The 27575-nt window shown below is 35.9% G+C and overlaps 1 protein-coding gene across 1 annotated transcript; it reads left to right on the top strand.

The window, feature by feature from the left end:
• Window positions 1-2804: 2804 nt before the first annotated feature.
• Window positions 2805-25223, top strand: LOC128987851 (uncharacterized). Its single transcript, XM_054408903.1, has 2 exons — window positions 2805-2901; window positions 22893-25223. The coding sequence occupies exon 2, from the start codon at window positions 22939-22941 to the stop codon at window positions 25096-25098; it is 2160 nt and encodes a 719-aa protein (XP_054264878.1). The 5' UTR covers window positions 2805-2901; window positions 22893-22938; the 3' UTR covers window positions 25099-25223.
• The last annotated feature ends 2352 nt before the right edge of the window (window positions 25224-27575 follow it).

The raw sequence follows: 27575 nt of genomic DNA, 5'->3' as shown, positions 1-27575 counted from the left end.
TTTTCTTTTACTTTTCAACCCATGATCTACTCTTTCTTTATTCCTCCATCATCTGCTCAATTTTTAAATTACCTTTCTGGTTTATAGATGCAAGAGTTGTTGGTGCAGTATCTTTAAGCTGCACATTAACCGTTAATAGTCTTTCTATTACTCATATTACTTTATTATTACCTCATTAGACGACTCTATACAACGTAACGGGGAAGATACTTATAAACTAGGTGGTCCAAGTTCAATGCACAGTTTGGGTGTAGTATATAAGTTGGTTTTATTTTTATTTCTAGATTTAATATGTAAATAAATTTTTTTCATCATACAGCCGGGAAAGCAGCTGTTTTTAGTTCTCTAAATTGTCAGCAAAATCATCATTTTCAAGTTACTTCAAATAGGGAACAGAAAAAAAATATGGTAAATTTTTCAGTTCGCCAATCTCAAAAATGTATCAGTTCATTATGTAAACGCTAATAACCACACAATATTTAAGTTATGTTTCTAAACAACAGAAATGTAAACATTGATGACGACTTTCTATAACCTCAAATTATGTGGTCTAATTGAAACGATTTGATGAAAATAGTTGTTCATCACAGGAGCAAAATGCATGTTTCTTTTTGGGACAGAATCATACTTCATCATCACGATTGCGTACCAAAAAGAGCCACTTTTGCTCCTAGTGAAGAAATTCACAACAATGGTAAATGCACAAATGTAAGAGATGCTTACTTAAATGAGTATTCACACCATTGAATGATAATAGAAAATAAACGGTATCAGCATTCTGACACATACTTTCTCCCATAAGCTTGTCAATAACCTTTATGGGTAAGCAGTGACATTAAACATGATATTTTATAGTTAAAAATCACAAAAGTTGTTATAACTTTTGAACCGTAATTGTTACAGCAATGGAATGTTGTACTATTTTTTAATTATAAGAACCATAACATATTAATTTTGATCAAAGCCAGCTTTTCTCCAAAAATCTGATTTTTTTGTTAGTTTATGGAAAAACAACATAAGTTACAATAACTTTTGAGCTGTAAATTTTACGGTAATGGGATTTGTACTAATTTGTTAAGGATTTAAAGGGCTATAATATACTGAATTTTTAAGAAGATCGCTCAGGCCATTTTCGAGAAAATCTAATTTTTCTGTTGTTTTATGGAAAAATCCCCATTAAAAATCAAAATGAAAAAAACGTTTAAATGTTAAAGACCATAACATACTAAGTTAAATCAAAACAGGTTTTTTTTCTAAATTCCTATTTTTCTTTTTTTAAGGGGTTTTTACAGGAAAATTGCATAGTTAAAAAACTTTTGAACCGTAATTTTTACGGTAATGGTAGTTATACCATTTTGTTCAGAATTTAAAGGGCTACAACATACAACATTTTTATCAAAATCTATAAATAATTACAAACAGACTTACCCTGGTGCTTTCATTGTTTTCTTTCATCAGAGGCACTGTGAGCTGGTAATTTAACTACTAGACTACTTTACTAAACTATTTGAAGTTTCTTAAACTTGTAACTTTGTGTTATAGTTTAATTCATTATAATTTTCATTTTAGCCTAAATATACAGGGCGTTTTTTTTTTAACTTGCTTCTTTATTTATGTAAAAACTGCAATAGATATAAATATGCAGTTTACGGGAATCGTCTATTGACGTAGGGTCCACATTGTTGTGAATGTAATATAAAGTTCCCATTCACCCACTTTCTCCCCTTACCCTTAACTTAAACTTTTTAAATTGTGAGGCACCCCTTTTGACGAATCAAATGTGAGGGCATGAAAACAGAAAAAGAATGGCGCAAACTAGAGATCTCTACGTCAATCCTATAAAAAGTTATGGAAGTTCAAAATTTGAATTTTTCGCCCCCTTTTTTTAAGAGAAACCTGTTGTTTTAACGGCTGTAGCTCAAAAACGGTAAGAGTTAGCAAATATTTGAAAGAATTTTAATGGTCAGAAATTAAATTTTCTACAAAACACACTTCAGCGTTTTACAAAAATCCCACTCCTTCACCTTCCAAAATCACCCTACTTCTAAAGTTTGTAAAATTTCTCGGATTTATTACGGTTTTTTTATTGAACAAGCATGTTAGCTAGTCACACCTTTGAAAAATGCTTGTTCAATGAGAAAACCGTGAAAAATCAGCAACATTTTGCAAATTTTATAAATTAATTATTATTTATTCATGCAAAACTAAGAAAATGATAAAATTGATCTTCATGTATCTAATTCTCAGTTACTTTTAAATTTATTTTATTGCTCACGATTCAGAATGCTTGTGACTTGTTTGAATTTAATTTCAAATGTGATGTTAGGTAATTATTTGTAATTCTATAGTATTATATTCCTCCTTCTGTTTTCCCTTGTTACTAAGGTAGTGTAAAGTTTCAAGTTAAATCTTCTTTAGCATTTTACCAAAGGACAATTAATAACAAGGTGATCTATAAATAATTTAGAACTCTTAGCAAATTGGAAAAAATATACAAAACACTCTCACAGCAAACCTGCATACTAAGCGAAGTTTTATCATCCTAAACAAGTTTTATCATCTATAAAATATAACAATAAAATCTTTTTTGTAGCAGATGAGGTAGTTGTATGATAATATCCCGTGACCATGCCGTAATTTCTTTCACGTCATAACAAAATTTTTCTTGTACCATACCATAATTTTTCAGGTACCATACCATAATTTCTCTGGTACCATATTCTACGGTGTGGGGTTGGCAGCAGTTGCCGGCACCGCGTATTCAATGGTCCACTCCCCTCCCTCGGCCTCGCACTCGCACCTCGGTTCCCCGGAGTTTAAACTTGTTTGAGTGCAGTCCAGTCAGTCAGTGGTTGTGCGCGTCAGAGTCGGGTGTAGGAATATTTCGAGGCGCCGACCAAGGTAATTTTACACATTTAAATAAATTATCCTTTTAAATTACCAATATATTTTACTCTGATTTGGAATATAATTTATGAAGCCGAAAAACTATTGAATTTATTTTCAGGCTTACAACTTTCCTTAAAAGTTGGGTTTTTACCATAAAAAATCGAGCCGGTTTTGGCACTACGCCGATTTAGTAATTATTTCGCGTATATCGTAATTGATACTAGTAATTAATTTGTAGTACATTATAAGCTATGTAGGCTACCTAGTTCAAAATCATATAGGAAATATTTTTTTTTAGGTTTTAATTGAGTCTGGGGGTTTTACGCCCAAGAGTGTAATCAACATTTTGAAGACAACATACAATATGTATTTACAAATTTTAAGTAAAACTTAACTTATAAAACTATACAGGTTTCCTCATATTTGATCGAGGAATTTAAGCCCTATTCTATGTTTTTAGTTCTGGTTATTTAAAAAGGGAGATTAGAACCTCAACTGGTTATGGTTTTGCGTATGCGTATTGATAAGAGCTTTTCAGTCTGTGTGTTTTTTAGTTCAGAACAATAGTTTTACTCACATTTATCACATATTAAAATTAATCTATAATACCTCTACATCATCCTAAAATAGACATTAAATATTATTTAGCATGTTCGTTTGCATTCTAAATAAATGTTTAGGTACTGACACTGTTTATTGGTTACATAAAGTTTGATGATAAAAGTGTAACAACGCTATTGAATCTCTGGATTAATATATAGCTATTATAACCTATTACAATGGGATCGTAGGTTTCAAGGTTAAGTTTTCAAAGAGACTTTAATGGTCGGTGTGAAAGAAAATATAAACCTTTGTGCGATGTCCAATGATCAAACTAAATTTAAATATTTAGGCCAATACTTTGCCTTATTGTTTATGATTATATCGTATTTTGGATCATAGTTAATTTGCTTTTTCTTATCAGTTTTAAAGTCAAAGCATTTAAATACTAAAATGTGTCTTTCTACGTAATTATAAGGCAGTCGTAAGATTGTGAAATCATGAAATGATAAAATGCACTATAAACAGCAAACCCCTTATACATAGCTGGTCGAACAATTTGTTTATCGTAAAAAAAATAACTGACACATTGTTTACTCAGTTTGATATTAAATTTTAACATTATTCTAAATACAGTAGTTTTACAATTTCCTGTCGGCAAATAAGCCATGTTCTTAGTCAAGAGACAATTGAAATTTACAATTAGATAAACTGATTCGCCGGTGAAACGTGCTAACTAAGAATAAAACATTGAAAAGTCGGAGTTTTAATTCTTTACAAATACTGTCATATATTGGGATGGGGCATCGCTTATAGCACAATCTACCATTTTCACCTGTAGGTCCATTGTACCTACTCTATGTAATTTGGAACCGATTTTAACCCCTATAGAACTCCCCTGACGCTAAACAGCACCAGAAGATATTGTTAGGCCTACTATTGAACCTCCGTCACAGACAGTTCATACCCACTTATACTCGATATTCAGCCTGATATTGCCCAGATGGCTCTACAATGCTCACCGGAAGAGACCACCAACGATATTTTTACATCGTTGGAGACCACTTGGAAGTTCAAAGCTCAAGCGATGCCTACTTATCATAATTTATACATTAAACTATTGTGTAGTGTAACACAGAATAAATAGTGACACGTAGTCTATTTATGTCTTTATTGATAGCTGCATCTTATTTTCCATTTGTCTCACTATTTATTCAATGATAGCAGCCTAGTACTTCTGGGTGCAAGATATCAATGCGATTGTTACTGATCACGTACCGTACCCTGTTCGAATGTTAATGCGATAGCTGTAATCGATATTTCTGCATTAAACTATCGCGTGGTAGTTGTGTTGTGTAGTTACCGTATATAACATCTCAGAGTAATATGGAACATTGGTGTCCAGATCTCGAAGCTCGAAGCGATTTTACTTATCATGATCATCACGTACGGTACCCTGTTCGAGTGTTAATGCGATAGCTGTAATCGATATATCTGCATCAAACCATCGCGTATTTGTTTCGGTAGTTGTGTTGAGTAGTTACCGTATACAACATGGACCATGGGTGTCCAGCACTCGATGCGGTTGTTACCGATCACACCATATCCCTGTTGTTCCAAGGTCAATGCCTCGGTATAGTTCTGTTCACGCTGAGAGGCGCCTACAGATTACCTATCGGTGTTTGTTCCGGTACAGGAAATTTGGGAGTTCTGTGAATTAGAATGGAATTGTTGACCCAAGTTTAAAGCTAAAAATGTTGAACCAGCATTGTAATCTTGTGCTGTACTGTTTGTCGAGATGTATATAAATATATGATAACGAAATGAGTCAATTATTTTCCATTTCTCTATTGACTGTTGATTTTGACGTGACTGAATTAGAGTTTCTTATTGTTTACAAAAAACTGAAGAAAAAACTGACAACTCGGTTGTTTGTCATCCGATTTTAACAAAGAAGGTCTCATTTGATTTGGAAATTCTCTATCTTTTTGATCTGAAAAAAATTTTCTTAATTTTTACTGTTTTCATTAAATTTGGCATTAAAGATTTTAAAAGACCGCCATATTGAAACGGCTTGAGATATTGGAACGAAACTTTGTAAGCTCTTTTTACCTACTAAAATACACATTTATACCAATTGCAATTTCTATCTTGAAAATGGCCCAAGATATAAAATAATTCTTAAAACCCACAAACAGACTGACAAACAGAAATCTAGGCATTTTAGACCCATACTTGTCTTAGCCCAAGGAACAAGTCCACAAAATATGTCCAATTTGGAAACACCCTGTGTATCACATTTACGTAAAACATGATTTTATAACACCCAACGATTTTACCAGAAGTGTCCTCTTCACCCTAAAACATTTTCAATTTGTGAAATAAAACGCCATTATACCCTTCAAAAATACATGCCATTACACGTCAGGTTACTACAGTGAGAATTTAAACACTTGTTCCGTTTACAATCCCTCCAACCTCTGCTTCAACATGGTCGAATGTCATGAAGCCCTATAGTCTCCTAGTGCTACGGCGCCGCTGTGTGCCTCGGGTGACATTTCTGACATTCCTCAGACCCAGCTGCCAACAATGAGAGGGTCGTGAGAGAATGAAGGGGTGGGGGTGTAGGGACTCCCGACAAAACACAACCCCCCCCCCCCCACTTGTTTGGAGAAGATAGCCCAAAGGCAAGGTCGTATGAAGGTTCCCAGAACAGAGCCGTAAATACGTCAGATTACTTTATTTGGGTCAGCTTTGAGCAATCCTTTGGTGTTGTTGACTTTTGAGGGAGTTTTGTCTCAACTAATTTTAGCGCGAGAACAACCAGCAGGCGTAAACCGTAAACTAAGATTTAAGTATTTGTGTTTTTATTATTTTCGTTTGCACTTGATTTTTTGGTAACTGGAATTTGCTGGAAGTAAAAAAAGGTAATATGTTATATAAAACTTTCAAATAGGTCCGAAATATGTTTTGGTTAACCCAAGAACATTTTGTGAGTGTCTTGATGTAAATACAAATCGGCGACATTAATATTCAACACATGTTCCGATTTCGATTACTTAACTTTTGTAACTGTTTAATCTCTTGAGTTAATATAGAGATTACCAGAAGATTACAAGGTTTGAACAAGAACTTTCCGGATTTACCGATGAATATTCTTGTCACAGATTACATTTTATCTCCGATTTCGATTACAAAATTTTCGAAAAGTTTAATCTTTCGAACTAGCTTTGAGATTACCAAAAGACTACTGCACGAGCTGTGAAGGGGTTTCTGGATATATCGACGAGTCTTCTCTTCCATCCTGGATACACTGTATTTCTGTCAATCAAGTTAATTAGTTGCATAACTTTCCATGAGAGTTGTCCTTTCACCAAGAAATAAGGTAGTCCAAACTCTGGTCTTGCTTCTATAATTATTTAAGTCAATCTTTTTCAGATATCATCATTAATTGATAGGCTATAGACAAATTGTATCTATGTGAAGGAATGATCCTGCGATTTTCAGATTTGAGGCTATAACTACTCGGCTACCCAGACAATTTAGAACTTGCACAGTTAGCCTATATTTGATTTCAAACACACCCTTCTTATGTTTTTATTTCCTCCACCAATAAGCCACGTTTTCCGCTACACGCCTTCACACGTTACATATTGTACGCCCACTGATAACAGCTGATAAGTTATCACGACCTTGCGGCGACCTTGAGTTATCAGACAGCTGCGATAGTTCGCATCTCGCGGTCTGTGGCATTCCTGAGGCTGTGATTGTTGAAGCGACCTTACTGGAGGCCGTCGACCTTAGCCCAGATGTTCTTGTACTATGTACATGGGATGATAGCTAAAGTGTCATTGACTTTAGCAGTATCTCAAGTTAACTACTGCATCTTTCTTGCAGTTGCAAGTAGACAATATACAATCGTTTAAGATGAAAGAAATCGAATCAATGCTACGATACACACGCGGCCGATTCTACGTTCATTCAATTGATACCTGACAGCTTTTGTGAAGGCTAGAAGTTCATGTAGTGCATTGATATCCGTTACAGTAATCTAGAGGAAGAGAGAAGCAAAACACACTTTGTTCGGCTACTTTTTACGAACCCTCTGAGAAGAAGAGCCTCTGGTCCATTGTTCAAAGATGGTCATTCTTTCCTGTATCCATTTTTAATGAGATACTCTATGTTAGTTGTCATAGTTTCTGTAGCAGGTGTAGTCTACACAATGTAAAGAACAACGATTTCAATCTATTGAAGATTTCGGCAGCATCATGGACCGACGCTTGTAAGAGAATGTTTACAAAATATTGTTATTGAGAATGATTTCCGAAGGCTACGGATTCTTGCATTGGCTTTGTCACTTCCCGTAAACAGCAACGTTATTGTTTTTGTTATTTTTAAACTGGGTCAACTAAGATTGCATACCGAACGTAGAATTAAATAAATGGTTGTTGCATGTTGTTTTGCAAAATAGCGTCCTTTACAAATATTGTAACATTTACTGAAAAAGTGACTCAAGTTCACTAGGAAAGTAACACAAATTATAGTTTATATGATTTTATATATACTCATTTGAGTGTATTATAATGTCCCGTGTCAGTGTCCTCTTTATTTGGAATTAGATTTGTAATGGATCTTGATGACACTAGTTTTCTGCCAGCCTAGTGAAATTTATTTGAAAATCAGTTCATGACATGTGTTTAATATTTACCTTTTGAAAACTTGTGATCTTGCACAGGACAGGCAAGACCGATCAAAATTTCTTTCTGCGTTGATATAGGCCTAAAGTTAATAAAGTGACAGTAGTTATAAATAATCATCCTTTTCCCTTTCACCTAATTGCTGCATCAGTAGATAATACCTTCACTATAGTTTGAATGAATACCTTATTACATGCTATAAAATTGAACTAATACAGTACGCTTTTATGAATTAACTAAACCACCCAACATAATGCGCTTTATAAAGGAGATGTGGATGACGTGTTATTAGCGAGATAATTATTTTAGTTAGCCTTTTATGCATCCCACGTGCCCAAAAGTAGCCCACTTTCGAAATAACTCGCCTCTTCCATACACAAAAGATGCAAATTTGATTACCCACGTCATGTCAAGTAAAAGGTTATTTTCAATCTATATTTCTCCATCGGAAGTTATGTTTTATACTTTTTCATACCCAATCTACTTGATATTCAGTCCATATTTCATAATCATTCATTTTAAAGAACACCAACTGGTAAACTTAATGACTGTAGGGTGTTGTAATTTTCTAGATCTTCATTAGATTATCACCTGTATTTAGATAAATACAGCGTTGCCTATTACAGTAAGAAAGTTGATGGTTCGATCCCCAATGTCAACAGGAAGTTCGAATTGGACCCAGCTGTTCTTGATCATTGGGCTTTTAATGGTTTTGGATAAAGAACCAGTTGAGATTATCCAGTAAACCAATAAATGAAAACAAAATCATTATATTGTTGATTCAAAACTCATGCTTCAATCATCTTCGTCTTATCATACCCATCCTAGTGTGACTGCTTTGTACATATCGAAACTAAAAATGTGTGTTAAATAGGCCTAGATAAACAAAAGTATTCACTACACAAAGTTTTAGCAACAATCAACAATCAGCTGTTCCACTACAGCAATCCTCTCTACATTTCATTTCCGAGGTTTTCATCGTCAGAACGTTTCACATTCCACTGTTCCTACGACCTCGCCGCGGGCATTCAGCGTTTAGCGTCCATCATTACGTATTATGTACTTGGCTGCTACTGTAACGCTAACAGCTGGCACGCAGCACTATAAATTAGCGTTACGCATGCCGTAACACTTAGTCATGTGTATATGTCACGTCAAAGGTCACGTCTTTACACCACTCGTTGAATCACGTCCACACTTTTGTACGTATTATTCCCAGTGCCGATGTCACTAGAGGATGACTTCTGGACATGAAAACAGGATCTTTTCATTATTTCCAGTAATCCTTAACCTATCCTAGTGTAGGTTTTGTATTTGGATACAAAGCTCAAGTTGTGGTACTATACATGTACTGAAATATATTAATGGGTGTTCTACGAATTACACTGAAAAAAGGCTGGGTCATTAACATGGAATCGTGTTATAATGTACCTGTATAATAATTATTTAAAGCTATCTATTTACTAAACAACTGATGATTTGAGAGAGTATCTTTAATTTATCCTTGAACGCGAGGGGGACATTCTAATCACTTCCCAGTTAGGAAAGGCAAGGAACAAAAACGTTATTTCTAAATTTGTCTCATGAATGTAAATTATACTTTGATTTCAGAGGAAGCCAAATCTGACACAAACATTTGAGACAAGATGTTTGATATACAGTATTTGAGGTTCAAGTCAAACAATCCTATTGAACTATCAAATAATCGATTCTCGAACTTATTTGTGATCTTTTTATCCAATCTTTTGAAATATCGTTGATCCAATGAGTTCCAGTCCAAAAAGTTTTGCCACATAATGATGAGTCTTTTCTTTGTATTCTGTTTACAATATGGCCATCTGAAGTATAGGTCTAGTAGTCCTTCGCCAAAATGATATATCGTAACAAGACATTTACCACGAGTATAACCACAGCCACCTCTAATACATTATGTATTAGAGGTGGCTATGGTATAACTCCATTGTACAAAGCTCTCGGAAATAGTCAGGTGAAGGGTAAGACAGCAATGTAGAAAGCTGAGTGAGGGACTACTTGAACAAATCGTTCCTAGCCTTATTCATAAGTAATTTTAGGAAGAGAAAGCTGAATCTTAGAACTACCTTTATAGACTTTGTTTTGGGACTAATCTATTATAAAGTGACTAAGTCAATTATGAATTTTCATATCCATTACCGTTAGACACGAAGTTCATTTAGTGGGTTTTGTGTCAAAATTTCCTAAAATTTCCAAAATTACGATGTCTAAGACAACTGAATCGATAAAGCATTTATTAAGAAACTGTAATGACAGATGTGAAAAAATAAGTATAGGCTATTTTGTAAATGAAGATTAAACTAAAATTTGTTTATTTTTTATTTTAGATAAAGGTTAAGTATCAAAGTGCATACCTACTGTACAAAGATGGCCATAGATAAAGCCATTAATTAAAAAGGCTAGTGAATATAAGCGGCGATTTTACTCTTTATAAACTCTGGGCGGTTTCTTTTCGTCTACAGTTTTTCTGATGAATTTTATAAAAGTACATTACAACATATAAAGAAATGACCCCTTATGAACATATTTTATTACGTTAGTCATAGTTGACATACTTAGGAAGAGTTTAAAGCTAAGAATAGAGGCTGAACTACAGATCTTTATAAAGGCAATGGGAATATTTACAATGGGCAGTCGTACTATATTTAACTGTTGATATAACCATGGTTTTATGGGTTCCACTTTCAGTTGCGAGTAGAATTATTGGCTTCCTGACAAGACAGCCGGTTCTATTTGAGTCTTAGCATTCGTTGACTTTGATGAAATCAAGTTGGCAAGTTATTCTTAAGCTTTCTACGAAATGTTTTAGTTCACAGTCTGAATAATTGTTACCAATCCTAAACTTTGCATTGTGTACAAAAGTTGTTATAAGAAAAACAACAAAGCAGCCCACCGTTAAAAATATAGTCAAGTAGATTGAAAAGTGCATAAAACATTTCTAATAAATACCTGAAATAAAAATCTATCGGAATTAAAAAAAAATCTACACTTTTTATTGTGTACATTAGGATCGCTACTGGTTTTAAAATAATTGTATTTTTTAAGTAGGTAGGGATTAAACTGTATTTGCAAATGTTTTCATAGATTTCAAATTTTTGTTGTCCATAGTACATAAAAAATTCACAATGAAGTATGTACTCTCAATTCTTCCGGGATGGTTCATTGTTGGCGAAGGTTAGGTATTGTTGAGCCCTACGGGTTGATTTCGGTCCCTAAATTGCGAATAGTTTGTTTTAGATCGATCAATTTTGTAGCTGCGCCTTCGACTCACCGACTAAGAACCTTGTGTATATTTGGTTATAACGTTTACTGTAATTCGTATCAAATGCTTTGCCCAAGGCAGGAAAGATGAAAATAGTCCGTCAGTAGCTCATTTGAGATTGAAAATTTCTATTCTAGAAGCTCTATACTCAAACCCTAAACAGCTTTTCAAGAAGATTGAGATTCTGATTAGCGGTCAAATCTCAGTCACAAGCCCAGGCGATGATGGTAATGTGAGCGAAAGTGAAAGAGGAAGTGATCTCAGGCACACTTGCTTTCTAAACGACAAAATTAAACCACAAAACAACACTACCACTTTTACATACATTTCTGACAGCAGTGTCTGGTCTCAGTGTCTGTATTAACTCGCCAAAACATTGCTAAACACGATTTTTGTTACTATAATTATTTGGTCACTTATCAATCTCGTGGGACAAGCTAAACATTCTAAAATCTTTATACTTCAGTGACAACTGTATCAAGGCTGAGCTAATGCAATGATTGTATTTATTGATGATAGAATGCGTATGACATAGAATGCGACAGGTAAGCCACTGTTATTATATGTCACGATAAAGTATAACTTTTTGTATATTTTAGCTGAAGTTTCTCTTGTAAACGATTATCAATCAGTACCTATACAATTATTTGTGGTTGAATTAATTTAACCAATTCTATTGTCATTTACCTATTTATCACAAGGTTTTTCTTCAATACAAAATTACTTGTCCTCACCTTGTACAGTTGTATTTTTACTTGATAAGTAAATGATAGAAGGTCGACTTTACACAATCAAGTAACGTTATCATCACACAACCAAGATTCAAGGTGATTTGGAATTCGAACCCGAGCCATTAGGGCAGAAGCTCCTCACTTCACTAAACAGACCCTTTGCCTAATATGTTTGTAAATGTGTAATTTACCCTAATCAAAATCATGTTTGAGAAACTTATTGCTGAAATGGTTTTACAATTACGCCTTATCTATATAAATAATCTTAAATAAGGATGGAAAGAGTCAAGTGCGTTTTCAGCAAGACTAGATAGATATCCACTTCTTCAAGACTCGATGTTGATTGTTTCTCCAGTGGGAAGTGGGAAGTTGTTCTCTGTAGGCGTAGTGGTGAAGTGGGTGCGAGTATTCTGTAGCTCCGATACCGTGTAAGATGGTGTACAGTAGCTGCGACCCATGTGGGGATTTTGTACCCAGAATATGATGGTATATTTTTATTCATACGAAATGTTGACTAAAGACTTTTCTCTTACTTTAGACGACGTAAGTTTTACAGTTGGTTATGGCAACTGAGGTTAAGCATATGTTTTTAAAGAAGTTTCATCCTAGGTGAAGTAGGCTAAAATAACATATACACAGAACATATACACGAACTCTATAAATTAAACAAAAACATACCTTAAATTGTTAGGTTAAATTGTTGTTGTTAAGTTCATTTTAAGGATGACGTAGCCTATTGGAGTTTTATATTTTCGTCAATACTAACAAAATAGTGACAGTGAAATTTGATTATAGCTAACCAAAGAATTTCCTAAATGCTATTCGATGGATGAAATAAGACTTGCTTAGATATTGTAGTGGTGCCTTGTATTGTAGTGGCTGATAAGAGTGAGTTCTTTGTTTCGTTTAGACCACCTCAATATCGTTTGGGGCATTTAGAATAAAAAAAATCCAACTTTTGGGTTAGAGATAGCAGAATATCAGTCATAAGCTACTGGGCAGAAGGAGTAGGCCAGGCGATGAGAGCACATATGTTTACAATGGCTCATATCTGAGGGTCCGTTATTATTTCCACACGCTCAGTTACCTTCCGGTGAGCTCAGGTTCATACCTCGACAGACACGCGAGCCAATTGTAATGATTCTCACACGTAACACTTGTTAATTCTTCACATTTCCTGAATTGCTTAAAAACTGCTTCAGGGATTCGGGAATTTCAGAGTATAAAATCCAAATAATACAAATTTTTGTTATTTTTGAGCATACCTATCGTTTTGGATAACAATATTGATGATTTAGTTAGTATAAGATTACAACTATACAAAAGCAATATCTGGAAGGAGATATGATGGACCTTGTAAGAAAAACAGCAAATTTGTACAACAAATTCAATTCAACAGCAAAGCAAATTCAATATCCTTTAAATATGCAATTCCTTAAAGTCTGTTATTTTAGTAGTTCTTAAAGCAGAAACCTTCTCCTTGATGCCAAGTCTGATTTCACAATTGCCTTGCTGTAAAAAACTACATTCAGTTTCTCTGAAAATGGAACTGATGACAAAACAAAAGCTACAAATAACGCCTGACTCTCTTCAGGTTCAAGAAAATTACAAGAAGCATTTACTGAACTTAGCTTAGGTCGTATGAACAATTCCACTTGATCAAGATTTTTTCAAACCCCTCTAAGTTCTTGTCTTCACATTCACACATAAGTGAATGCTACATTCCAAATTGTGCATTGGCGAATATATTAATCAGTAATCATTGTCTCGACGCTGAAACCCCCCGACTTATAGATAAAGCCGCAGAAAAAAATACAGTAGTAGTATAAATTGAGTAAAATACTTTTGCTGACTATGGACAGTTGATTCTTTAGCTAGAAATAACCGATGTATACTCTAATATAGACAGATGGACTCTTCAAAATGTGCTTCAAACATTATTCTCGGGATCAAACTAGCACCTGTATATAGCTGTATGTACTAGGCGAGCTTTACCATTGACTATACACCTTACCTATACTTATAAAGGTGTATGCTCGGCTTTGCTTAGCTACTAATTTATAACTTCTATAGCTTTACCACTCGTTCACCCAGCTAAGTAGTCAATTGAAATTTCCAACAGACCGCAACTTTCAAGATAGGCGAAACTGCATTTACCGTTTCACAAGAAAAATGTTCGTAGTTAGATTTGTGCCAAACTATCAAAGAAAACACTTGGATACAATTCCTATGCAACGTCAAGATTTCAAGCAGTTACCACAACAACAATCATCATCGGCAGCATTTTCTCCTTCGTCTTCTGGCAGCAGCAAACATTGGCAAAGCTCCAGCATCAACTTGTCCAACTACTATAAATCTGTCACCTCAGGGCTCAGGCTGCTCACAGGAAGTATAACTGTGGCTGCCAATGGACCTGGAGGAGGGGGTTACACGTAGGCATACGTGGAGCATGCATATGTGATGGAATTGAATAGTTGCGTCACAGATTGAATTTCTGATTGAATAGTGCCTAGAATCCCACCATAAATGTAATCACCGAATATTGTTTCGAGAAGTTTTGGTCCTTTTCTCTAATTTAAGATTTAGTTATTTCGTCTAATCTAAGATCGATGGGCCAGTCTGATATGTGATTGAGCTATTCAAATTTGACCATTTTTGTGATAAGGTTTGACTGCCCGTCTATGAGTGAGAATTTAGACTTATAAGGAGATAGTGAAGAGTCGTTATTTAATGGTCAAATGACGTCTAGGCAGTGGTTTACTACCATAAAGGTACATGTACAACTTGAATTGAAAATAGGTTACCTTAATGATAACTTTAGGTAACACCTCTTCTGTATGGAAGAGTTTTTCTTAATTGCCAACATTTTGTGAGGCTCAACGATAACACTAGCTATTCAAGCGCTCGCGAATAAATTTTTACTATGTGGTTATTTTTGAAAGATCCTTGTTGGAGTTCTATTTTGTAAAAGTATGAGCTATACTTTTACAAAATAAACTGAGGTTTGTGTAAATAATTGGGGAGGGGGAGTGCCATTTCCTCGCCAATTAATTGGTACCAGAAGACCAATGCATCTCCCAAGCAAATAACCTGTCGACAAAGTAATTTGTTGAGTATGTGTAGCCAAATAGTTTCTATCTATGTTATATACTCAATATATGAATTCGTGAAGTTTGTATGGCGATAAAGTCATTTGAAATTGATTAAATAACTATTTACACAATTAGTTGACAGTTCAGTTGAGAGCCATCCAAAACCCGCAACACACCCAGGTCCTGTATTCACTGACCCAGTAAGTGTATCGAAGGACTCACGCTTTAGTGTTTGATTTTCCGCTCTCATTCCGATGGTGTCCGCTTCTTGATTGTTTAGACAATTGACCTCGCCTGATCAGTTGTGGACTTGATTAAAACCACCGTACAAAACTCTGCATACCGGCTTTCTAGGTCGGTGTCTTAGGGCTGAGCAGTAGTTGTAGTGCTCCCATGACAATCTCGTCACCGAGATGAGTCTGTTCTGTAGCTCTTTGATGGTTCGAAACTTGGACAAGCTCTCCTTGATCATTGGGCTTCTGATAAATTATTCTGGAAAGAACAGCTTGTCTTAATTACTAAAATATACTCAGAACTGCCTAGCCACCAAGGATATCAGCGAAGAACAAGACGTCAGAATTTACTTTGTTCTGCCAATTTGGTTGACGCCGGAGATATGGATGCGGACATCTAAGAGCTTAAAATAACAAAATCGTTCTGAAACTATGCTTCATAACGTGGGTCGTGTTAAGAAATTTGCACCAATCAAATAGTTTGTTTACATTAAAACCCAATCGTATAAAGGTTGGTGCTTTCACACACTTAGAAACTTAGCGTCTTGAGGTTCAAGTTCAGAGTTGAAAGCTACGTTTAAGCTTCACTTTCCCCTGGTGACGTAACAATTACACACACAGACAGTGAGGTAACGCCAACGTACGCTGTCCACGGCCCGCCTTATCCAGCGCAAGGATACACTAATCACTGGACACCGGAGGAACTGCAATCACCCGTTTCCTAGATTGCGACGAGGAAGAGGAGATTGGAGGCGACGGGAGTTTAGCCATTAAATTGAAGACCAGAACTGGAGTGACGTGTAGGATGTAGAATGGTCTACAGGTCAACTTGATAGATCATTATTTCATGAACAATACATTTTTTTAGGAAATTTAGTACAATCGTGTAAAATGTCGGTCAACTGTCTTGTCGACTAAATGACTTGTCGGTCAAATGGTAAAAGGTCAACCTGGAAATTGTATGTGTTGGTTCGTATTGGGAATATTTGTAATAAATTTCGCTGTTCAACGGAATTAAAATAAGCTGATTATGAGAAAATAATACGATAATTGAAATATGGTTGGAAGCTTAAACAGGTGTAATTCTGATGGTAGATATAGAAAAGATTTTGCTAAGTTCTCCAGTCACTGACTTGACGCAGCTAACAAAGCACAATGAGTAATGTTAGTTTTACTCTGTAACTTCAGAGAGCACCAAGACATTTGAGCAGTCTTGACCTTCTGCGATGCAATAATTCCAAGAGTCCAGCAACTCCTAGAAACTCCAGTAGAAACACTGCCACCTGATCCAGACTTTTCCTAGAATTTCCAACTTGTTGAGTCTAAGCCACACGTGGTGGTGCGAACTTGTTACTCGTTCATATACGTGTTGTGTATATTATGTTGTACATAAGCTGCATAGGACTTACGTGTAGAAGTATCACGAATAATTTTCCTACTAAAATATCACCACAAAGTGTAGTAGACGGACATAACAAACTGAAATCAGAAAAATGTATATACAACTTGTCTGTGTATTCATATAAATCGTACGCAAACGAATAGGCTTTAACCTTGGGTGACAAGTTACTTGGTAGTCAATCCAGTTGACACTCAAATGATCCATCGTATCAATGATTTTGTTTAAGACGTTGAACGGGATTGCCGAGCAAATAGCTTGTCGACAACGTGGTTTTCGCAAATTTCTGGTTTGACCAACAAATAGCTAGTCACAAAAATAGTGGCGAAAATGGACCCATGGAACGTGTGGTCTGAACGCGATGAAAAATATTTCCCTTCAACCTCGGTGTAGGTGTAAACTAGTCGGACCGTGAAATGATCTCCGTGTTGCCTGCATTATGTGAGAACACCATTGTCGTCGTTATCACCAATGTTATCACACAATGGCGAAGGTGAGGCGATCTGACGGTGGAGGCTGGAACTAACGCTCCACTCTGGTGGCTACGAAACACAAATCAGTCGTAGTCAGGTGTAGTACGTCTTACTTCCAGAGATGCGTCTATCAAGTAGACAAAGAGTAGAGGACGTGATCTGTTGATAGAACTAACTCTAATCTAGGGACAACAATACACAAAATAAATGCAAAAAATATCAAGTGTATGCTGAAGGTGTGCCAAAGGTGGTATCATTCTAAAAGGTGTTTCCATGGTTGGTAAATTCGATGAACAGACGTATCAGTCAGTATCACAGGTGTATGGGTTTTCCCCTGGTGGTTCTATGCTGTGTCTGTCTTTGACGAATTCATACAGTAATAGGGCTGTAGACCATCTCATAACTGGGAGTGGAAGATGATGATTTATGATTGTGGTGATTTCAATACTTTGGAATGCGTGAATCCAAATCATGTGCGACAAAATTGAAACGAAGCTTCAAGTGATTTTAGCTTTTAATACTTGATAATCGAGCGTCTTAGCATTTTCACACTCTCATTAACCCCCTAAGAGACCACATTTCTGGGACTGTAAATTTCTTTCTTTGGCATGTATTTACACCAATAATGTATTACTTTTGTGTTGTACTTTTTCTTAAGCCCTCTCATGGAAATCACTCAACACTAATTTTGGAAATCGAGCACGATCACTCCACAACAATAATTTACACATGGCATGATTTGAATCGCACTTAGCTCTGTTGACAGTACACTCCTTCAGAAACCACCTGTTTTCTGTCAAAGACGTTCCCTATAACAACTGTGATCTCGTCGTATATGTTCTCGAGTGCTGTGCTTGAGCTTGATATAGCTTGATCCCCTTTGACGGCGGGGGCGATGTGGTCCCAATCCATCGTTCCTTTCTTGGAGCGGTCCACACCCGCCGTCCCCCGTGTGTGAGTCATCGGCTCGCCTTACAGCCAACATACACCGACACCAAACCACTTTCTTTACATACAAGATAGCACTTCATGAGGTGTATTGCATTTCGTTGTGGTTGTGAGAGGAAAGAGAGAGAGAAAGTGTTTCTGGTTCAGGGGTTGGAAAGAGATAAGTAAATCTGTAAGGTGATATAAAGTATGAAATTCATGATGAGAAAAATGTAAATCACCTGGTCGTAACCATTATACATATTATAATGTCAATAGCTATGGAGAATCGTTTATACTAGTTAAATTTGTAGAATTGAACAGACTATGCAATCGACCAACTCATAGTTTATCGTACTTGTATTTTGAGAAGACTACTCTTAACATAGTCCTAATCACATAAAATATAGAGCATAAAGCAGTATAAATCATATACATGGAGATACATTTAAAAAATCCAACCATCTTGGGACTAAGGTAAATCAATATGTTTAATCAAACATTTTCTGGCGCGTTTTTTCACAAATGTTTACAGTTAAATATTACTTTTTGTTTTATCTAGTGATTACAATGAGACGTTCAGCCCAAATTAAAATTATACTTAAAAAACAAGGGCCAGGGATGGCTAAGCGTTAGGTTTAAGGGGCAAGTTTATTTTTTACATCCTCCTAGACGTTGAAATTGTCGAAGTCGAAATGATACCAAGTCAAGAAACTATGGATGGGGAAATATGTATAGGGTTTTATAATGTATACTATTCAAGTACTTCCCGGTTGATCTCTTTGTTTTTGCGTTTGAGGTGCTATGTAACTTAGTGACTATTTCATATAATATGCGGAGAAACGAATTACAATCAATAAGTTTCTTCAATCACTAATTATTTACAACACGATTATTTCACGTCGATCGCTACTTGGTCAGAAAAGACAACATTCCATGGAGTGGTGAGGACGCATCGTGCTGCAGCGAGGGCGGAGGATGGACATTGGAACATTGGACACGGACCGAAGGTTCCGAGCAAGGACCTTGCCGGGTGTTTGGGTCCAGATTTGACACGGTACGACACCTGTTGTCACCCGGGTGTGACCGTCGACAGAGTCTGCTGCGCTGTACCAAACCAATGACCGCGTTGGTACTTGCGTTGGTAAAGCAAAGTATATAAATGGTACATAAAAGCTGGATAGTCAAGTGGATTTAGTGTGTACTCTTAATGAGAAACGTTTTTAGGTTGTTGATGATTTAAAACCAGAGCCACCTGTCCTTGATCATGGTTCTTGGTAATGAACCACTATCATCTCCGTCGTTCAACAGCCATCCTTAATTTATCATCATCTTAAAACACGCAGTGTGGTATTTGCCAACGTCGCGTCGTACATAAAATTGAATAATATTGTGGTGTCAGATAGTTAATTTGGTAATTGGTTGTATGGATTTCCTCAGTAGATTCCAATTAATACGCCGTTATAAATTTTTTGGGGTTTTACAGGGTTTGAGTAAAAATAAAATATAAAGTAATAACTTTCAATTTAAGTAATTTAAACCTAATTAAATTTAATTAATGAAAGTGCAAAGGCTGCTGTCATCGATTTGTTAACTGAACTGTAATGTGGTTGGTAGAGATGGGTAGGGAGAGATCTCGTCTCAAACATTTTTTTTCAACATTAGAGAGAGATGGAAGAAGAGAACGTGTAAATGTTTAGATTGTACATACAACTCAGATACTCAAATCTATAAGAACTCTGTACAAACATTGACTAAATAGTTAAGGTTGAAGTTGAAATTATACCCTAACTTGTAAATAATTCTGTACTGTCCTATTTCGAATAGTTTGGTGGAAAATTGTAAAAACCACTAATTACTTTATGAGATAAAAAGCCAATAGTTTTCATAGCGTTTTTAGGCTTACGTTTCAGTAATCTAAGTAAATATGAAATCGTATGCATTCTCGAGCTTTCTAATAAACTCATGCGATTAAATGAACTTAATCCTAGAGCGAACTTTCTCTCCTCAGTTCATTTACATCGGAATGAAACCTTGCTGAAACTAGTTCGAAGAGACTCCGCAAAAACAGATACAGAGATGTGTGTTGTGGATATACAGCAACACGATTTTCATTTCATAAAAGATAACATACAATTTTGATAATTTGAAATCTGACCTGAATCACCTAGAGGATTTTTGTCACAAAAGCACAAAAATGTAGTGAACCTACACGAACTTTTTAAGACCGTAACCTTTCAGAACAGTCTTAGTAGGTTAACGGACATTGGAATGGTTTGTGGTCAATGGTAGCCTTTATCAAGCCTTTAAAAATAATTAGTCTTACTCGCATTCAGTCAGGTCTAGACATTGTTTAGTCTTGTTTAGCCAAGTGAAACTATATTAACTAATATTGTATTTTAATGATCATCGTAATAGCCTGACTACAAGTGTTTAGTGCATCTTAAATTTTATTCGTGACGTAATGTTTCTGATTAGAAAATGTATTACAAAGCTAGTCACAGTGGAGTAAAAATATAGTGATTTGAACTCGACAAATGCATTTTCTTCACTTCTTCTGTGGGGAACTTACTTCTATTCTCTGTGATGCAATCTAGTTTAACAATCAAATCACGAATCTGACTGGTTAAGAACTTGGCAACAATATAATGACTTTAAACAAACAGATTTACTCCTACTTCAAAGAACAAGAGATCCTCGAATTTCGAGGAGGTGCGGTTTAAAGGAGTCTTTAGTCAATTCATCAACATGATCTCTAATCTCCTCGGTAGCGAGTCTGGAGGTCAAGAACTAGAGGAAACTGGAAAGTCGGAGTTTCACGAGCGTGAGAACAGCTGATTGTTAATATCACAGTTCTGGCGCGAACATAACCTGGGAACTTGTGACAATGGCGGGTAATTACCACCACGCCACGGCCTCCCGGATCGTAAGTTCAATGGCGAAAATGCTCGTTTTGAGAAACTTGCATGAAGTATGTCAAATAATGTATAATTTTTCAATCTGTCAACGAATACTGATTACTAAACATTGATGAGATTGCATTTTTGTTTATATGGATGTTTTCTTTGTTAATTGGTTGAAGGCATAATACATATAATACCGACATAAGATTCTATAGTTTATCCTGAATTTACTGTAAAATATGTGAATAACAGACTGGAAGAATGGAAAAACATTTTACGCACACGTTTGTCAACTGTCGTGAATAGTGAATTGTAAATCTAACTAAACAAGACATATCAAGATGTTAGGTAACCTAAATATGATATGAAACCAATTATTTCGACCCGACTACGAATGGAAAATGATCATACTTATACGTGTGTAGACGTAGATCTACTCCTTATTATGTACTACGTCAATTTTGGTTAGGACTAATCAGTTCGAATCGTGATCGTTTGTTAGTAAAAAATATGGAATCTCAACAGGGCATACTAGCGATATGTTATGCTATCTATGATTTTAAATAACTTAAATATAGGGTAAACTAGACTATACTTGGAACACACTATAAATGGGAAATCACCAGAGACGGTTTTAGGGTCCGTTCTTACCACAGTCACGTCGAAAAGTGACCATAAGAATTGTTAATATATATTGTACACTATTAGACAGTAGACAGTACACTATACATAGTATATAAACTAATCACACTGGCCTCGTGTACTCGTTGTCTGAGGTAGGTAGCAAGTAGTGACACTCGCTGCATTCCTGGTGTCTACAAGATTGTCAATACAGTTAGGATTCAGAGCACCGCCTCGACCTCCTCTAGCCTTGTATACTGTATCGCTCCAGACTGAAGCATTACAAGAATGTCATCTTGTATTTTTCTACTTCCAGACACGGCAGGACTAGTTTTTACTCATAGTTAAGTTGCCGCGATTTAAACTCACTGGAGAACCTCTAGACACGACTTCATTATGAATTCAGAGAAAACTCTCTTCTTGAACACAAATACTGCTGCAACGTATGAGACACGATTTTTAACTACTGAAAGTTCTGATGAAATAGTAAATAGAGGAATGATTCTGATTATAGTTTTTGAGATGAAGTCTTATAGGTTCTTTGAGCCTGATGTACCATGTTTTAAAGGCAATAAAAGATTATAATTTGTCATTTATCATTATTGCATTGCCATCGTCAAGCTGAATACAACATTTTCTTTCTAGGTCTAAATCAAAGATTTTTTGTAGTGATTTTGAGCTGGTATCATTTTTGTAGCTACCTTGTTTAACTCCTATCTTCAAGTCCTAAAAAGCTAAGCTACACATTAGAAAGCTAGGCCTAGAGGGTTTTTGTGTCATTATCACATGGCGAAGAGCCATTGGTGTTTTGTGGTACTGTATTTGAAACCGTGACCTGAGGAACCGTAGCACCATGTTCTACAACAACAATCAGCTCATTTGCTATCGGAAAAGTTGTAATAAAAAACCTCGGTCAAAATTATTTAAATTCTGTCGTCATCTAGCACTTAAAAAGTTTAGTTTTAGTTATTAGTTTTTATAACAAAAAATCTTTAGTGCCGGTATTGAGGGATCGTTTTTATGATGTAATGTTACGCAAATAGGAAAAGAGTCTTGCAGGGAGATCTAATAGTTGCCCATGTTTTGTTGCAGATTCTTCCTTACGAGTCTTGAGGTTTGATTATACTGGAGGCTGACCATGACCCTAGTCGCAGGAAGGATGCCAGGGATCCATCCCCTGGAGAGGAACCACTACAGGGAGGAATCAGGAATGCCCGGAATCCTCAAGACTGGAACCACCCAAAGGCCTAGTCGAGAAATGAATTCCTACATCAAACAATCAGAAAACCAAAGAAATGAGGATGGAAAGCGCTTAGTCAGATTTTGTGAGGATGACGATAGTGAAGAAAATGATAGAGAATCTTTGATGGAGGATGAAACTCAAGATGTAATCATGTTTGGTAGTAACATGTACTTTATAAACAAATCAGATCCTAATTCTGCAGTGAGAAAATTATTTCCTAACTCAAAGCTTACACCTATCAATCCATTTATTAACAGAGGCAGTAATCGGGAAAACAGTAATGGTAATCACTACCCAAATAAGATGTCAGAAAGTACTCGTAATTTATTAAACCGCACCAAGTCAAGTGACTGTGAGAATAGAAATAAAATAAACATAACAAGGAGAAAAGTTGCTGAACAGCCTATTTCAAGAAGAAACATTCCTAAAATTGCTGCAGAACATAAGTCAAAACAAGGTAAAACAGCTAATTCTTCTACACCTCTAATAGAAAGAATCAAACAACTAACATGTGAAAGTGAAGAAACACAGGTTAACAAAAATGTCGATGTAAAGCAGAATAGGCCTGGTCAGCCAGTGTGGAAAAATACATCCAAATCTCCAATGAACCAGGACTACAATCTTGGACAGCCCCAGAAAGCAAAGGATTTGCCAAAACAAGCAAAAGAAGGTCTGAACTTGATGCGATATAATCAATGCATATCCCATACAAGATCAAATGAGACCTCCAGCAATAAATATAGTCCTACCAAAACTAGTCCAACGGATGAAGCAAGACGTTCATTTTTGTCAAGCCTGTCACAAAACCTTGAAGAAAAATCAGAGAAAAGAAATTCCATTGCCAGCAACAGCACTGCAGGAGACACAGTCTATAGCTTGTCCGACATAGAAGAGGCTCTGACTGACGAGGAGAAAGAGATCAAGGATGCATTCGCTCATGAAAACCGACAAGATGAATTAGAATTATTTGTCCAACAAGATGCTGGAAGAACCGAACGACTAAGAAAACGCTACAGTTCCACACCAAAACTAGAAAGTCGTGTATCAACTGGTTTCAACAACTCAGGTGCTTACAAAACTAGTTCATCCACAAACTTAACTAACTATCCCAATGAATACAATACCTTGCAAAAAGAAAAGCCAAAATTTGGTTCAACAATCGAAATTCTCCAACAGCTACAGCAACAGATTGAGACTCCTTATCAATTGGAAGGAAGAAGAACAGCTTGCTCCAATTATTCAGACAGCTCTATTCCGATATCTGAAAGGCTTTTTTGTGATGAATCTTCAGACGGGTACGAACCAGTTCTACCCAAGCTCAATGTACACAGAACTTGTTCTTTGGATTCTAAGAACTATGAAGAAATAGATAATTTTCCCTCAGCATTCTCAGTCCCCAGAACCAAATCTCACGAACATCCCCATTTGAGTCAGAGAGAATCTGATATTTACTTTCACCCCTCGCTCAATCGGTATCCTGGAAATCACCAGGGAAGGAGTCAGATGCTGCAGAACGTGTACGTAAGTTCTCCAGATCTCCATGGATATCACCAGCCAGTTTTTCCTGACAGAGTTTCTTCTTATAACAGTCATCCCTCTAGACCTAGACAACTTCACCCAGTACTTCAGAGGCAATATTGTAGATATCCGGTGAATGAAGTTCAACCAACCCCAGCAGACGAGGGGAAGATTCTCACCCCTCCCATCAGAATGCACACTTACATGAACATCCCAGTCAACTCGCCATCTTACCCACCCCCTCCTCCATACTCCAAAGCAAACCCTTATATATCTCCTTGCCACCACGATGTCTACCAATATCAACCTCCACATGTTCATCCCAACATTTACCAGAACGTTCCCATGCCGACTAGCCCCAGCATGATGACCATCAGTAGACTTTGTACGGAGAGAGAACGAGGAGTGCCCGAAGGTGCGAGTTCCACTCATGATTCTGATGAACATTTCCCTCAAAATGATTATTATTACAAAGCCAACATGACAACTATACCTAAGCCCTCTAGTGTACCTTACCATTACTGTGTTGATGTCTAACCAAAGATTAATGTATGTTCAAACTGTAAATATAACATGTATCCCTTTTATACTTAGGTATTAATAGTGTACCTAATTGATGTATTCCATAATTACTACTGAAAATCATCGTTTAAGTACAGATTTTATGATAAAATATATAGTTTTCTTTTTTCCTAACCAAAATTGATTAGTAGTGTACTATCTAGAACATTCTTGTCAATGGATTTCTGGCAAAAAATCTTTGGCCATCATTGGGGGGTATTGCGGATTTGATTTCTTATGTCTCATGTATTCTCATAGATTACATTCACCCATTGTACATTTATTAAATCACCCTTTTCATGGTTCTGAGGGTCTCTACTCTTGGTTTTGAGAAATGAAAATTTGTAAAATTATTAACATTTCAGGTTCTACAAGGAAGGTAGATTCCTTACTATTTTAAAACAAATATTTACATAAAGAGGTTGATGTCTCATATTTTTTTGAAGAAAACTACAAAACTTTTCAATACCGTACTTTGAAAGCCGAAAGGTTTTAATATTTTTGAGTTACGATAATCCGTTGCAGCTAAAGGTGCTAATGATAGCAAACGATTTTACAATCTCAAAATAGCCTCTGACAAGTTTCGGCTTCTCAGAGGTGAATGGTGATAATAGAAATTGAGCAGGCTTAGGAATCTCTCAAAGCACCTATCTAGCAGACAAAGTGGGCAAAACATACCATAGCTGAGAATCTTTGGCCTTGGCCTACAATCTACAAATGTTGTTTAATTTTGACATAGTTTTACAGTAAATTTAATTTGTTACTAACTTTTCCAGATTAAATGATAAAAAACATATTTTTAAGTCGTTTTAGACCCTTGACTAATTTCACAGCCTGTGTAGGTTTCAATAGGTAAAGAAAACACCTGTTAAGAATGGTTCTTTATTGTGACGGTAACAGTTTTAAAATATTGCAAAAGGTACAAACGGATGGTCTGACATTGAGAAGGCGGACCTCAGTGAAAATACAGATCAACAAGCAATAAAGACTGCAATCCAAACATTCAGTATATTTTTGTACAAATATATATTTATATCTCCCAGCCTGAGGCCCAGTTGATAGTCTAAGATCACACGAGATGTAAACAGCACAGAACTGTCCTATAGAGTATTATACTCTAGTATGGTAGACTTGACATGTACCATACACAACGGTATGACAAATACCTTAACTTGAGATCAAGCAAACAACAGAAATAATAAATTCAAAAATCAAGAAGAGGCTAGTTAATAGTTCTTTATCCACTAACCGGCTGAATTATTATGTTATTACTGTTCAGAAATGAATTAATTTAATATCCAACTCATCCACACCACTTATAATTACATCAGGTACCAACTTACTCTACAACACTTAGCAATGATTGGGTTGTTCAAGATTTTTAAGCCTATTGGCATGATTATTTTAAAATGCTGTACCTATAAAAAGAAAATCTACAAACATACTAAGCTTTTGCTACTTGACCTCAAGTTACACTCTTTGTCCAAATCTAACACCTAGCAACACTTTTGAAAACTATCAACATTTCAACAAGTAACACAACATAGTTCTCTTTGCTACAGGTTTTCACAGAAAAGGTTTTCACAGAATGTTGTATAGATGTTACAAAATAGGTTAATGACCGTTTAACCTTTTAAATACATACTATTGCTACTGTTAGGGTTACAATAAATAATATATTATATAGTAAAACTACTTTTGGTAAAAATGATAACTGAGAAATTGCTGCAAGTTAAGCACCGTCAAAGTTACTGTAATTTGTTTTGGATAGAATAGTTTTAAAAGGTATGTTGTTTTGGAACTAAATTTGTATTGGACATAACACAACTTGCTGATAAAATATTTAAATTTACATCAATACTTAAAACATAAGTAGTTGCTAAACACCTCCAATTACAATAAAAATAAACAGGATAGGACATTTTCAACTATAGTTCGGCCGCTTAGAAAGCGACCTCCTCCAGCATTGGTTTAGCATTAGCGCACAGGTCGTTTTCTAAGCGGCCGAACTATAGTCGATGGAACATAATAAACATACAATTAACCCTTTGAGGTCAAATTTTTTACCCATTTTTCCATGAGTATAGTTTGTCATTCCAGCAGTGAGGGAACGGCACCTGGTGGCATATACTCGCCATTCAACCGCAATAATAAACTTTTTTGATTTTTTTCTTTTGAGCACCGGTACCCATAAGTTGCCATTTTGAGCAATCTGGCAAATGGCGGGCGGCGACCTATACTCGCCATTCGACCGCAAAGGGTTAAAATGATTCTTGTTTACTTCACTTCGTTCACAATATTTAGGTGGTATGAAAGGAAGTTCCTCCGTATTTTTTTTTTTATTTAATGTATTTTGCTTAATCGGCTGTTGAGCTTTTATTTAAAAGGTAAGGGTCAAGTGGAGGGGACAATTTCTTCCCCTAAAACCACCTAAATATTGTAAAAGAAATAAT

The sequence above is a fragment of the Macrosteles quadrilineatus genome, unplaced genomic scaffold (assembly GCF_028750875.1).
Source record: "Macrosteles quadrilineatus isolate MER2022 unplaced genomic scaffold, UCM_ALF_1.0 Scaffold_2__2_contigs__length_208266976, whole genome shotgun sequence".
Lineage (NCBI taxonomy): Eukaryota > Metazoa > Arthropoda > Insecta > Hemiptera > Cicadellidae > Macrosteles > Macrosteles quadrilineatus.
Note: the sequence above shows the minus strand (reverse complement) of the source record. Positions and strands in the feature narration are given on the sequence as shown.

Excerpts from the sequence above, each read along its gene's own strand:
- LOC128987851 (XM_054408903.1), top strand. The coding sequence starts at position 22,939 with ATGACCCTAGTCGCAGGAAGGATGCCAGGGATCCATCCCCTGGAGAGG.